Source organism: Urocampus carinirostris, chromosome 6 (assembly GCF_059441175.1).
Source record: "Urocampus carinirostris isolate Australia breed hairy pipefish chromosome 6, RoL_Ucar_1.0, whole genome shotgun sequence".
Classification (NCBI taxonomy): domain Eukaryota; kingdom Metazoa; phylum Chordata; class Actinopteri; order Syngnathiformes; family Syngnathidae; genus Urocampus; species Urocampus carinirostris.
The window spans coordinates 30,438,913-30,454,088 of NC_142354.1; the positions used below are offsets into that span (position 1 = coordinate 30,438,913).

The 15,176-nt window shown below is 37.1% G+C and overlaps 1 protein-coding gene across 1 annotated transcript in view; it reads left to right on the forward strand.

The window, feature by feature from the left end:
* slc25a26 (solute carrier family 25 member 26) overlaps positions 1–15,176 on the forward strand; it is a 60,030-nt gene that overhangs the window by 38,060 nt on the left and 6,794 nt on the right. Inside the window, exons 6-8 of the mRNA XM_088338698.1 lie at positions 5,620–5,664; positions 13,867–13,936; positions 15,022–15,086. Coding sequence (XP_088194824.1) covers positions 5,620–5,664; positions 13,867–13,936; positions 15,022–15,086 — 180 coding nt within the window. The remainder of the gene's footprint in view (positions 1–5,619; positions 5,665–13,866; positions 13,937–15,021; positions 15,087–15,176) is intronic.

A 15,176-nucleotide genomic window follows, 5' to 3' on the forward strand; every position in this document is an offset into this window, starting at 1 on the left:
AATGTAACGAGCCCCTAAAAATACTTGCTGTCCGCTGTTTTGGGTGGACACATTGACTTGTGCGCCCACCCGATTGTTTGACAGTATACACTAGCCTGTCACAGTCAGACCCACAGTCACACCCAACCAACACAAAATCACACAGCCCTCTGCAACTTACCCCCGTGATAGCATTTGCCATGTGTTGTCTGCTGCAGAATGCAATGCAAGTATCGAAACCACGAAAAGAAAACTGCGAGGAATTACTATATACTATTTTTTTCCCACTGTTTAAGTACTCCTGTTTAAATACAATAGGCTTCTCTATCCCACCATACAGCAATTTCACCTTGTGATCCCCACCTCAGACTGCATTAATTTCATATCCCAGGGTCTATTGAGGAAAAGCAGGATTGTTGGAGGGTTGTTCTTCTATTTCCCGTCCGGATAACACAGATGTTTGAAGGCTTTAGGGGCAGATGCCTCTGAGCTCCTGGAACAAAATCCTCACTATGACGCCAAAATGCGGAGCTTTATTTTGGCATGAATCTTGCCAGGATATACTCGGCCTGATATAAATGCGCCACATTTAAAGATGATCTGTTTTTATTGTAGTCCATGCCAAGGCACTACGTTTGAATTGGATCCAGTCCGTTTTTTAAACCATATCTGTTGAGGTTCATTGGGTTCTGATCTTTCAACTGTAGAATATTACTCATTGTCAAAGCAATATTATTACGATCTTTGCTAACAAAAGACGAATGAAATAGTTGAGGTGAAGCATTTTACCTCACTCCTCGTTCAGATAATGGATGAGGTAATGTTATCTAGACTGATCTTTTTTGGGGATTTGGAAATATCCAGAAAAAGATTTTGGAGTACAAGAAAATCGTACTGTAAATGTCTCAACAGTGTAACAAATCAAGTTTTGACAATGTAGTTGTACACACCTTATTGGACACAATGCACATTCCTTTTAGGTTTATGCTGCATTCTGACCTTATTTCCCGAAATTGCGACATGCACCAATTTTAAAATCTCTATTTTTTTATTTCTTAATTTTTATTTCTCTAGTCTTTGTGATTGATTACAAGTTAAGGTAATTTTAAAAAGGACAACAATAATAAATCAAACAAAAATCTATTTGAATACAATAATCAAAAGCTCTACATCTTTTGCAAAAAGAAAATAATAATAACAATTTTAATCAGTTTTTGTGTAAACTTAACATTCATATCAAACATTGCTATTTCTAACATGTGTCTAACCACAATTCAATTGTCATTAACTAATACAAACACACATTTTAAAGCACCAGATCCATCTATTATCTGCACCGCTTATCCTCAGTAGGGTCGCGGGGGTGCTGGAGCTCATCCCAGCTATCTTCGGGCAGTGGGCAAGGGACGCCCTGAACTGGTTGCCAGCCAATCGCAGGGCACACAGACAGACAACTCACTCGCTCATTCACACAAGGACAATTTGGACTAACCAATTAACCTGACAAGCATGTTTTTGAATGCGGGAGGAAACTGGAGTACCCGGAGGAAATCCACGCAAGCACAGTGAGAACATGCAAACTCCACACAGGAAGGTTCGAGCACCAGATCCATATTCAAAAAATATGCACCAACTCCATCGTATCTTCACTTCACCTGTTTTATTTTTTGTCATTATATTTGTTAGAGAAGTCGTATACCTCATTTTTTCTGACCAATTTTGGTACAATACCCACATCTTAAGTCTTTGATAACATACCAACACTTTCATTACACACAATTCCCTTCCCTCTAAAGGAAATATTTCAAAACCCAACATCATATTGAATTTATTTAATGGTGATTTACCATTCCTTTAATTCCAAGAACCCGAGTGTTAAATGCCCCCTAGAAGCCAGACAATACTGGTATGGGCTACCCTTCACAGTTCACGGATCTGTTAACCACCTAGATTGTCTGAGCATCACTTCCTGTATTGTTTCTTGGCCAAGTACTGCATGGTGGTACCATCCCTCTCCCAGCCAGTTTTTGGGGTTGGGATTTTCTTCCCCACAGGAAACGTTTAGTACTGGTTTCCATGTTTACCAGTAGCAGGAGAAGCCTCCTGATCTGACTTGGATACAGCATCTGGTGGCTGTTTTTTAATGTAACGCATCATCCCACTCTTCAGAGATGAGGCATAACTTGGCATTGAAGAGCAGCGGTCCCTGCTTGGCCCCAAAGACTTCCGGTATACGTGGGACAATTCTGATACCAGATCCTAAATGTACTGATATCTCAAAAAAAGCTTTTTTGGCACATACCTTGTATTTGTACCTGCGTACTGTTATAGTTAGTACTATTAAAAGTTTATAAAGCAATTAGAACTAGTTACATGATATAGAATTCTAATTCCAATTGTGCATATATCTTTAACACTTACTCTTTTTTGTCCTTGGATCAGAATGTCACAAACCTTGTTTGGGTGTGGGGTAATAAAGTACAGGTGCACTTTTATTCTTTTGAAAAGATTGTTCTCATCTGCTCACAGCTGGAAAGTAGGAGAGGGTCTTATTCCTCATATTGCGCTGGCTCCACACCAACAGACCTACGTGTAATAACATTGCAGATCCTCTCTGAGGAGGGAATTTTCTTCTGTCTGCCTGGTGAGGGCGGAGGAGCTTCGCATATGGCCAATTTTAAGGACAGGAAGATGAATTGATTTAACCTTTTTTTTGTGCCAAAATAAAGTATTAGTTGTTTAAAGAATACAGGACTGCCTCAGAAAATTCCAATATTGTGATATAAGTGATTCGTTTTCTGTAATGCAATTACAAAAAAACAAAAATGTCATACATTCGGGATTCATTCTCAAGCAATTAATAGCATACTTTTAGTATTTTTTTTCCATTTATTATTTTGGGATGGGATATTTGAATCTTAACCGTCGCAATATTAAAACAATACAACACTTACTATATTTGTTTTGATTAATAATGAATCAAATATATATATGACATATGACCGTTTTTTAAATTGCTTTACAGAAAAATAGGAACTTTATCACTATATTGAAATTCTTAATCCTGTAGAGCAAATAAATCATAAATGTGGTCAAAATGCATGTATTGTGGTTTATTTAAAAGTAAAAATGTTTTCCTTTTTTTCTCACTGGTAAAACCACCCAGATTTTATTCCTCCAAATTGCTTCCACTGGGAAGCATTTTTTTTTTCCTAAGTATTATTTAGCGACAACTCTCTTTAGTCAAGTGATACACACTATGTCACCCCTGAAAAATTATTTTAATTTGATTCGACTTTTCTAAATGACCCCTTGTGTAAAAATACTTGTATAGTTGTTACGAAGCCCTAATAAGGATTTTGCAAATTTATCTGGTGGTGCTTGACAGACACTTGCCTTCCACAGCTGAGCCCTTGAACTTCTTTCCCCACTAATTCCTTCTCTATCCACTCTTGTTAGCCACTCTGCTTAAGGCGCATTTTTTCCTCCTAATGTTCTCTGCAATTTACATAATCACAGTGTCCTCCGCCCTCCATTTTCCCCGCAAACTCATTGTGTTGAGCGAAAAACAATGACATTTTCTCACGTTTATCCAGCCTTAATATATCCTACGTTCCCTGAACCCCTGAACAGGATGTAAAAATGCAGGCGAGGCAAAAAAAGACATTCGATCACCTTGCCTCTAGCGTATTAAGAATCACGCTCAAAGTTTTTCAACTGAAGGCTACAATTCCTCGAGACAGACATTTATTTTACTGATTAGAGAGCGAACCTTTTTGTTGAGCTCACAAAAGCATTGCTGACCTACTCCTGAACTCGTCTCTGTCTGAATCTCATTGAGAGCAGTTGTACTAAATTGGCAATTAATATTCCCAATTTTGTCTCAAACTCAGTCCAGATAAAGGCTCAATGAGTTGAAAATGTTTACTGGCGATTATTCCTCTTTGCTAAGCGGGAGCAGATGTTGTAGATAATGCTTTGAGTTTGACTATGTCCAGATGGACTGTTTATATGAGGTCAATTTGTTTTGGGCCGAGTTTTTGATTAGCTCATTAAATGGCATAAACACGACTGTGTAGTTGGTCAGTCGACGCATGCAAACACTGATTGTTTTAAAATCAACATAACCTTTTTGTTTTCTACTCTCATGCTTCTTGTGGTCTGTAAACTGTGGAAAAACATCCTTACCTCTGGCTAGAAATTTCCAACCAATTCCTGATATTGACACAGTTGATCAAATGCTTTTAAAGAGAGATAAAAATATTAATAACATGACAGTTAGATCTTCTTGGACCAAACAGAATTGAGAAGACATTAGTAAAGAAATTTCGTTAATTTTAGAAGGGATTGGGCCAATCACAGATCCACCAACATTTAGGAAATGAGGCATATACCGGTAAACTGGGTGTCCACTAATTTAAATGTTTTTTCACTTATTTATCACCACTTTACGTATTTATTCCGTTACATAAGAAAATTAACACGTAAAATTGTCTCATGTGGTACATAATATCAACTATGCTCATTTAAAGTCCTTTTTTAATACTATTAAATATAATTGTTGTATTATGAAAAATAAATGACATCAGCTATATTTAGATGATGATACTCATTTTATGCTTAGATTTTTTGTCTTATTTTACAAAGAAATAACTAAAATTGAATATAATACTTTAAATCATCACATTTAATTTCCTCACTACGAGTATTTTTTTGTAATCTACCATCATATGTTGTGTTACGAGCATACCGAAATCTCGCGTTCTCTTTTGGAAATGAGTACAATCATTATAACGCTGGAGTAGGCGTCCTTTCCTCTTTGCTGTAAATTAGTCATGGTGTTCTGCGTAAAAGGTATATTTAAAAAATCCTGCCATTTGTTTGACTATTTTTTTTTATATTTTTCAAACAGTGATCCAAATGTGTTAAACTCAAGTGCTATTTATGTGTGTTTTTCCCCACTTGTAAGACTTTTACCTATCTATGGTCAATATTCTAATATTTCTATATCAGCGTTAAAATCTGACAATCAAAAACCTAAGTTACATCGCTAGTATAGGAATGGAATTCCCTCAAATGCTTCATATGCCAGCTGCTTTGGAATCATTAAAAATCGAAAATTTCGTACAAAATTATTTAATGTATTCTCTGTAACACATACAATCTTTGATATAATCAGATTCCCTTCATCTAAAAATGGTTCATTCGTATGTTGTCAACATTTCCAAACCACAAAAAAACAAGAATCTCTTGGATTTTTAATGCTGCTCCAGATGCTAAAGTAATGTCATTGTGATTTCTAGGAATTGTGATTTGTATCTGGAATGGGAAGTCATTGACACTGGAGTGGCTTTAAACACACGATTAATCATTCCCAATTTTTTTTAATTAACCTATAATTTATCTACAAAAATCACTCGGTGTCCATACAATGTAGAATTTTTAGTGGTTTTCTGAGCCTATTTTAACCCTGCAAATAGTTTGACTGGTAATAACATAATAATATAGTCATAACATCAATTGCTACAACTGCGTATCAAACTGGAAGCACTCTGCAGTAATTCATAACAAAAAAGGAGCTTGCAGCTTCAAAAAGGTTGGCGACCCCTTTTTTAAATCTTCCAATCTTGTCTTTTTCAGATTCCATTCTCTCTGGTACAGTTTCCACTTTGGGAATATTTAAAGGTACGTACAGCATCCTTCATTTTCAATGAGAACTTTTGTTTCATTTTCTATCCCATGTAATACAATATCGATATCATTTACTTTATTGATAGCCACTAAATAACACGCATTGGTGTAATTAAAGCTGACATACTGTATTTGCAGGCCAGGTGAAAACCCCTTTGTAGCATCTCAAAGACGGATTGTTCCGTCCTGCTTTAATGGGTTCCTCACCCGCCGTCATTTTGGCCTGCAAATCATCGCAATTGTTGCGCAAATCCACTCGTGTCATTCTCTCCTCTGCTCTCCGTTGTCAATTGTACCTTATAATGTGTTCTCTAACCCTCGTTTTGGCCCTCCTCCCCTTTAATTGCACGGCCCCGAACACATTAAAAGCCGTTTCCCTTTTGAAAAGGCGGCGTTGTGTTGGGGGTGACATCATGTCTCGAGGGGCACGGGGAGGCGGACAGTCAAACATTCCATCATTGTTGGGGGCTAATGGCTCAGTTAAGATGCACAATATCCTGCACATCTGTGGTGTGAGCGTGTGTGTCTGTTTCTGACGGTGGGATTTTAGTCTGTGACCCACAGTCAATCTGGAGTCTTTGGACCTATGACTGCAGCCTCTCCTACTTTCTAATGCTATATCCTTTTCTCCCTCTTTCATATCACATGCTTATTTACTTGAAATATATCAGTGCCAAGTAGGCAAACCAGGATTCGTATAGGTGCCTGTAATCCTTGAAAATGCTTGAATTTTAATGTTGTGTTTTCAAGGATTAAAAATGCTTGATTTTTGGGTGAAGTGAAATGGTTGCTATTTTTCTCGCCAAGTCTTCTTAAAAATGGCCCCCACCCTGGTCTCTTGTGGTTTTGCTTTGCCATTGTATTTCTTCTTCCCTCGTGATTAACAACAGCTGGCATTAGTTTTTACGACTTTGTCCTATGAAGCGTCATAGCCCCCTATGGGTCGTGCCAAAGAGGACAGGTGCATCCATCTAAACAGGGCACGATAAAATGTGTGTAAGTGCATGGATTAAATATGAATTATGAACAATTCTTATGGGTTGTGCAAAACATTAAGGTAGCCTTTCCCAGTGGTAAATTGTAATAGAAAGAATTCCCTGCAACTTAGAATGTAGGCTTTATATTACTTTTATTTTACCCAAGACCTATATGGGGAGAAATGTGTCTCAAACACAAATATATTTGCAATATACTCAAGATCTGGAATAATGGGTCTTGAAAAATGCACACGCAAAATTAAAAATTGCATATGTGAATCAAATATAATTTTTTGGCTCTGCAAAATTAAATGATTCTCACCTGATTTTTTTTCTTTAGATTGTAATGGATACATTTAAAATTGGCTTTGAAAGTCCTTAAAAATGCTTTAATTTGGCCATTAAAAAAGGTGTTTGAACCCTGCCAAACCTTAGTAAAAATACATCGATAAGAATTCTTATCATGAGCATTCAGTAGAAGTATTTTCCAACGTGAGAATAAACAATTTTAGCAAGGTACGAGTAAAACAAACACATGTTCATTTTTTTTTTAATAGGAGGTATTTCTCCTCAAAAAAAAGAAAAGAATCGTATCCATCCTCCATATCTTGTACAAATTATTTTTAATGTGCTATTTTTTTGTTTTTACTATTGAGCAGTATATAGTTGTTACTTGAAAAATAAGTGACCAGAATTCTCACCTTGGGCAAACAAGGTAACATTTTTCCAAGACGAAAATATGAGTTAGTGGCAAGGTATAAGTAATAAAACGGAACAAAACAAAAAAAAATCAAAAACATACATGCTCTTTGTTTCTAAAATATGAGATTTATTTTCCTAAATTTTGCTCACATGCCCATAAACTTCTGAACCGATTATTCTCGAAAATTCTTGTATTGGGCATCAAAATTTAGTATTTCCAAAATCTAGATTTTTGTCATTGGCAAACAAGGTCATGATTTTCCAAAACAAAAATATGCATCGTTGGCAAGGTATGAGTCAATAAAGAAATATGTATCAGAGGCAAGGCATGAGTGATAATAAAAATTCTCACGTCTTCTGAAATGGAAGATTTCTTTCCCCCTAAAATATGCTCACGTGTCCTAATTTTTCGCACTTTAGTCACGGTTGAGCAGCACCTTATTTTTCAAGAATGATCATCAGATAATGAGCAGTAAATCATGCAATATTGCCTCCAGGAAAAAGTTAAAAGTTTGATGCCAAGAATTCTTGTCTTACAAGGTTAGTATTTTCCATGACAATATACTCATCAGTGGCCAGGTATGAGTAAAAACAACGTATTTTCATTTTATTAATATTTTGCAGTGGAAAATGAAATGTCACCATAAGCAAAAATGTCAAAGGCGAGATTTTTCGTCCGTGGCAAACAAAGTGTTTTTTATAGGGAAAGGAAAATATTACAAAAATCTACAGAATTGAATTGGAATTAATTCGTTTTTATTGATATGGATAAGACTGGATAAATGGGCAAAAATATTTGCAACTCAGTGCTTATGTTGTACATTTTAAATTCAAACGCATCAATCTGGTGAATTTTTAGCAAAATCAAGAAGCTATAATTAATGTGTGCCTTCGAAACTAATTGAATCACAAATACACCAGTTATGAAAGGGAAAGACACAGCAAACAAGCATGATAAATGAGAGTTCTATGCAAAAAAAATCTGCTTGTCATCTAATGAGACTAAAAATAACTAGTGTTGTTCCCATGCCAATGCTGTACTATTTTAAGGTATCATACAGGCAAGTCATTTGAGTTTTGAATTTAAATAAATGTAAAACTCGCATCAGTGATTAGTTAGATTACAGTAAAATATCAGTACTGCCTCGTTGTTTGCTATGGCAGTATGTCGGTTATTTTATGATGGTTTTCAGGAAGTTGTTGTAATGTGCAATTAAAGAGGTAGAGTTAGTCTGTGTCCACCAAAGGATTTTCCTGAGCAAATTTTTGTAATTGCTTGCAATGGCAGCATTGCGTTTTAGACTTTGTTAAAACAGAAACAGTGCGAAGAGGCGCTAGGCAGGTCTTTTGCGTGAAACGCTGCGTGCTCAACCTTTGTTATTGGTCCCCAACAGTTGAAAAATGTTCAATTTGGGGAAAACATGACACTTGTCAATGTCACATTTTACCCAGTTATCTAACCACAGTGCTGGCGGGGCGGGACAAACACGGCAACAGTCAGTGAGAGAGTGCGCTTCTGGCACGGGCGTAGAACTGACTGACAGATACGTAGCACAAATACTAGGGCTGCACGAATAACCGAAATCTACCTGTTATCATAATGTTACGTAGTGCAATTGTGTAATCATAAAACACAGCGTTTTTTCAAGGATTTATAGTTTGTTATTTGATTGGTGGAGTGTTTGGCCAACTTGAAATGCCCTATACAAGAGAGCAAACATACTGGTGTTTTTGCTTGCTGGCTCTGTTTTTGTCTTCTCACTCGCTACTTTGGGTTAATTGGTTAATGAACATGTTTATGTATTGTTGATTGGATGATAAAAATGGTTTTGTCGCGCCATTGCGCTCCTACGTTTCCTGGATTGGTAGGGTGGGGGCAGGGGACTTGAATGATGATGCACTCTTGATGGCGTTTTCTTTCAACCTATTGCAAACTTTTACCCAGCCTGTTTTTAGGTGTGCTCAAGCACCCCCTAACGTTTGAAAACCGCTACATTAAAAAAGGAGAACAACAATGTGAACAACGCAGTGTCTGAAAAACTCCTTGCACTGCTCTGGAGCTAGTTTCCGAGTTGAACCTGGCCAAGTCAGGTTTTCCACAAGAAAACTTCTGATTAAAACTTTCCACTGTTCTCAAATATATTTTTGGATTTGTTACACAAAATAAGATCTAAAATACAATTAAGAATTAGGGTGAAACTATAAATGAATTAATTTGAAAGAGAATGACTGAATCCGTAATTTGCATGGGCTTTACTTACATTAAAGGGACAATGTGTATTGTCACTTTAAACTTTTATATTTAGGTGGGGGTGTCAAACGATCACCCCGCGGGCCGCAATTGGCCCTCGGTGTGCATGTTAGAGACCCCTGCCATAGACTGTCCACTCACCGACTTCTCACAAAATTCTTTGGGAAACACTGCTCACTATAATTAAGTACTCACAAAAAAGTTGCATTTTTCTTTTAAAATCGAAAGTCGCATCAAAATTGCAATACGCGTTTGAATAATCGCATTTAGGTTTTTTACTCACCACGGTGCTTGCAATCATTAATATAATAAGAAATCTAAACGTTATTTTGATTAACTTCGCATATATTCAAAAATATTATATTCACAAGTTTGAGAGTCTGGCAGGAGCAATTAAAACCTGTCGGCCCTCTAGGATGTATAGGAACCACTGACTGCTTCTAGTAATTGCAAACCTGTAGTAACATAATAACAACATAGTAAAACTATAGTAATAACATGACAATGTGTTATTTTAGAAATCCATATCAAACTTGTAAGCCTTGAAGTCCTTCTTGTTAATCTGTAAGAAAAAAGTAGCTCTCAGCTTCAAAGAGGTTGGGGATCCCGTTATTTAAGGTGTTTGGATTCTACTTACCGTATTTTCCGCACTATAAGGCGCACCTAAAAGTCTTAATTTTTTTCAAAAGCTGACCATGCGCCTTATAATACAGTGCGCCTTATTTATGGATCAATATTAAATCGCAAAGTCTTCCAACTAACTTGCAGCCGCCAACTAGATTTTACCCAAAAGCCAAGTAGTCCGCGGTGTATGCTGGGATTTATTTACCGACGTTTCATTGGCTAACCAATGTGTCATTTGAATCGATCACTATTGGCTAAAGTTATTCGGAGGTCAAGGGGCGGATCCTTTTTATCATTTACAGGCTGGCATTGGCTGAAGCGGCAAAACAAAGCCTGCAATTGGCCGAAAAAGATGAATGCGTATAGCACATGGTTGACGGCATACAGAAAGCATTTTTTTACTATTCTGTATTTGTAAATATTTTATTCTCCTGGATTTACTAAACTCACGGATATAAGAGGACCATGGCTGCACATTATTATTGAACACAACGACTTCGGTGAGCTACTTCGGCTATATATTTTCCCTGTATCTTGTTTCTGACTGAACTCGATGTTTCTGTGATAAGCGGTGCAGATAATGGATGGAATGGAGTGTCTATTTTTAAATTAAACTCAACTCCAAGTGTTTATTGTCATATGCACAGTAAAGTTGCGAGCGAAAATAGAAACTAAGGAATGGTTGGCATTTCTTGAATCCCAAGACTTTAACCTTCCGAATGATGGAACGATGCATTTGAGTGACATCGTATGGACACCGCATCCGCACGTGTTCTCGACACGTATTTGCGTCTTTGCAAGCTTTGGGAATGTTAAGGGGGTAATAAGTTGGACTGAACTATCTGACTGTTTTGTCCACGTTCCCATTGTAGCGCCTTATAATCCGGTGCGTCTTATGTATGTCAAATATAGGACCAAAAACCATTTTTTCGGGGTGCGCCCTATAACCCGGTGCGCCTTATAGTGCGGAAAATACGGTACATAAGCCACACACAATCTCACCCGTTTACAGTTGATTGTAATGTGCGGAGAAGTGAACAGTATCTGAAAAACTTTTAAACGGGTACGACCAAACTCCAAACAGAAAGACCAGAGCCAGGATTGGAGCATTAAATTTGAAATCTGCGGTACAGCGATTTTGCGCCGTCGTCAAGGGAGAAAATGTCAGCCAATGAAAAGATCAAACTTTATGGCCCTGTGCTGTCTCAACCTGGATGAGTATCAGGGGACGTGAGCGGAATGAGGAATGACGACCTCATGGGGCCTCAGGTGCTTTCAAAAGGAAAGAAGACAGGGAGGCTTTATAATTACAAAGAAGGCAATTGCTTAATACTGAGTCATTTCTTATTTATTTCCTTCACAACAAACCTTTGTTAAGCGAACCACATCCTCAGACTTAAAACACTTTACTCCACTTTTTTAAAGCGCCAGTCTGAATTTTATGGCAACCTCTAGTGGTGTAAAAATACTGAATAATACTACGGAAGCCCGAATGACCATTTTGCGAAGCTAGCTTGTCCTGCGGGCAGGAGTGTACCGGGAAGTTTTTTTTATCGATCTGATCCAATTAAATACAACGTAGTATCGATTGATACTGATCCAATACCGTCTTATTTTTCTTGGAAATGTTATGATCATTGAACAATTGAACCTTTGCTCCCTTAATTACTTTATAATTACCATAAACACAACACAAATATTTTAGGCTCTAAAAATGAGTCATATTTTTATTAAATAACAATATTGCAAACTTTAACATTTAAAAAAAAAAAAGAAATATTTCTTTTACAACAGTTTCGAAATAAAAGCCAGGAGAGTCAAACCAAAAAAAGCAGCAATGAAACAAAATACTATATAACATTGTTTTTCTGCTTGCTTTCTTTTTTCATGTGTTTATGTAAGTTTGTTGTGTTGCCACAAAAGCTTACTACCACGCGAACCTGGAGTTGTACTTTTCTGTAATTGAATAAAAAGTCCTCATCGCTTTTCCTGCTTGCTTCTGCCATTTTTAGTTTCTGGTAGGTGTGGGCGCATAGATTTGTCCATCTTGTCTGCCTGGAGATCAGGATTCAGCAGCAGGCCTTGTAGGGAGAGGTGCTCAAAGTGAGCCCGTTGTCATTTGCTCATGCTTTGACTTTAAGAGTGGCTAAGGAAAGTGGCCAAGAAATAAAAGGGCTGCGTTATCTAGCCATAGAAGCGGCGCTTTAGGAAAACTAGTTGAGGATCGAAGTATTGATCCTACAACCAGTATCATTAATATCGATATTTGGATTGATCCACCGACCCCTCCTCTTTTGGCCTTTTAGCAATTAACTGCTGCTAATATCCACAGCAAAACCCTGTATGTTACAATCGCAGAGTACAATAATTTAGGCATCTCGGTATTTTTTCCCCACTGTTTCATTCTTTAGCCACTGATGTTAGCCACTTGGCTGCTGGCTGGGGCTCCCCGCTTGTTCTTTTGTTATTTTTAGCGGCTTCATTGTCACTCGTGTTCCACAGGGTTCCATAATTAAGAAGTCCAACGTTTTACAAATGTAATCCTTTACTGCCCTTTTTAGCAGCTCCTACCGCTGGCAAAGGTATGAAAATGTCCCGACACCTACACCAACTCAAGCTTTTCGATCTTCACAGCCGCTTGGAGTGTATCTAGCTTGTTGGATCTTTAGTTGGGTCTAGTGGGGATTAACACAGGCTTTTGAGTTCGCTAGCAAAAACTCATCCTTGTTCACGCAAGAAAATATAGGAGAAGGTTTCTGGAATTTGTGAAGTGATATTAATCGGGATTCCATCAAGTGTATTCTTTGAATGCATTCTAAACTACAATGACCTCAATTGGTGAATTCTTACACATTGTCACTTTAACATCATATTCCGGTTAATATTACATTTGGGAATTTTCCCTTATGCACAGTCAAGTTGTCAGATAACTATAAGCAGGGTTGAGTGGGGTTACTTTAACTTGATTATTTCAATTACTTTTGGATTACTCCAATACCAAATATGCTAATAAAAGACAAAAGAAACTAAATATGAATTCTTTTGGCTTTTGGCTTTATTATTGTACTGTTCTCAGCTCAGGGATGCTGCTGCTGGAAATGTGAATTTCCCTTCCTTCGGGGATGAATAAAGTATCTATCTATCTATCTATCTAAAATGATGACTCACAACACGTGGTAAGCTTTCTCTCCTGGCTTTGATCTCTTTGATCTCCGGCAAAACTAACATAAAATGCGACAGAAACAAAATGAAAATAAATCCAAACAGCTTGCCAACATCATTTTTGCCGTTCCATGTATTCCGTTACTCCCCAAACCTGCATAAGATTTAGTAATTTTTTTTCAATTACAGTAAATGAATGTCATTTGTTACCATACACAGTTGTATATGACAAAGTGAATGAGTCCCATTCACAGCCTTAGATAGCCTAATAAATCAAAGTTTAGTTTTACTTGGTTGTGAATGAGTTACGCCAAAACACGCTGTTCTTTATGTCTGCAGTTTTGTTAGTTAAATGTTCCTTATCACAAATACGGTATTTTTCTGCAATCCCAATGTTTCCATTTCCCGACTCGTTTCTTATCGCTCTTCCTCATCAACGGTTTTTTTTTTATTGTCTGGCTACTTTTCTCTCTGTTGCAGACTCGATGGTCCCAGAGACGAGGTCACACGCTCCACTCTTGGCAGGCTGCACTGTGCGGAGCTTTTGCAGGTGCAGAGGATTATGGGTGCCGCTTTTGGCAAAGAAAAAGGGGGAGAGGGGAAGTTGGGATAGGTGAAAAGGTGGCTGGGAGGCCGACGCAGACGAGCCGCATGTATTTTTACAGTTTTTATTGCATGATCACATCTCTCACACAACATTAGAAAATAATCTATTTTCTTCATTTAATTTCATTGTGGCTTATAATGTAAATCACTAAGTATTTATTTTTTTCCCTATTTTATCTTATTTTATTCAAATGTACTTAATGGATTATTTTCAATGTGAAACTGCAACCCTTAGAAAAAAACATGCAAACATATCTTAGTAAATCTCAGGAAAAATATTATAAAACTATTACTCTGCAAAATTATTAATATTTTTTATTAGGGAAATCGGTTTTAAAAAATGGAAAATAAAAAAGATAATTGCAATACTATCACTTTATCAGAAAGAATATAAGAAAAATACATTCAGCAAACGTATAATATTTTTCAAAGGAAAAGCATGTCTGAAAAAAAGTTTTAATTATTTAAAAATCTCAGCAAAATTATTGGATATTTATTATTTACCAAAGGAAAACATTTGAGAAAAATGATGAAAAAAGGAAAATATTGGATTAAGTTAATTCTGCATATGTAACATAAGAGAAAAACATTTTGGGGAAAAAACGGATTTGCAAAAATGTTGGACATTTCTGGTTTTAGTAGGGATTTTTTTTGTTAAAGTTATACTTATAAAGAACATAAACATCTGCAAAATCACAATACTTATCATTTTCCCCGTAAAAATGCACTGGCAAATAAACATTGAAATAAGACAAATACTCTAAATGACAAAGATCTTTCCCCCCTCCAGTCACTTCCACCACTATCTCATCACCTTCAGTATGTGTCACCTTCTGTTGCTCAAGGGAGGAATGACTCAGTCGGATTAAAGCGTGTTTTCCTCTAACCTCATAGAGGATCTCCCAGTTGGCTAATATTCTCACCTGACGACGCTTCGGCGTTTATAGCTGCTTTCATATATCACCGCCCACCCAGCTTATTTTTTTTATCGAACTCTGCACTTTGATTAATATTTATGTCTCACTTTAGGTGCGGTTGCAGCGCTGGTCACTACTCCTCTCGACGTGGCCAAAACCCGGATTATGCTGGCAAAGGTATGAAAATGTCCCGCTCTGTTTCTCGCTCTTTCTAAACAATCATGTCAGGTGAAGCCGCACAGGCCGCAAACTGAACGATGTGGAACT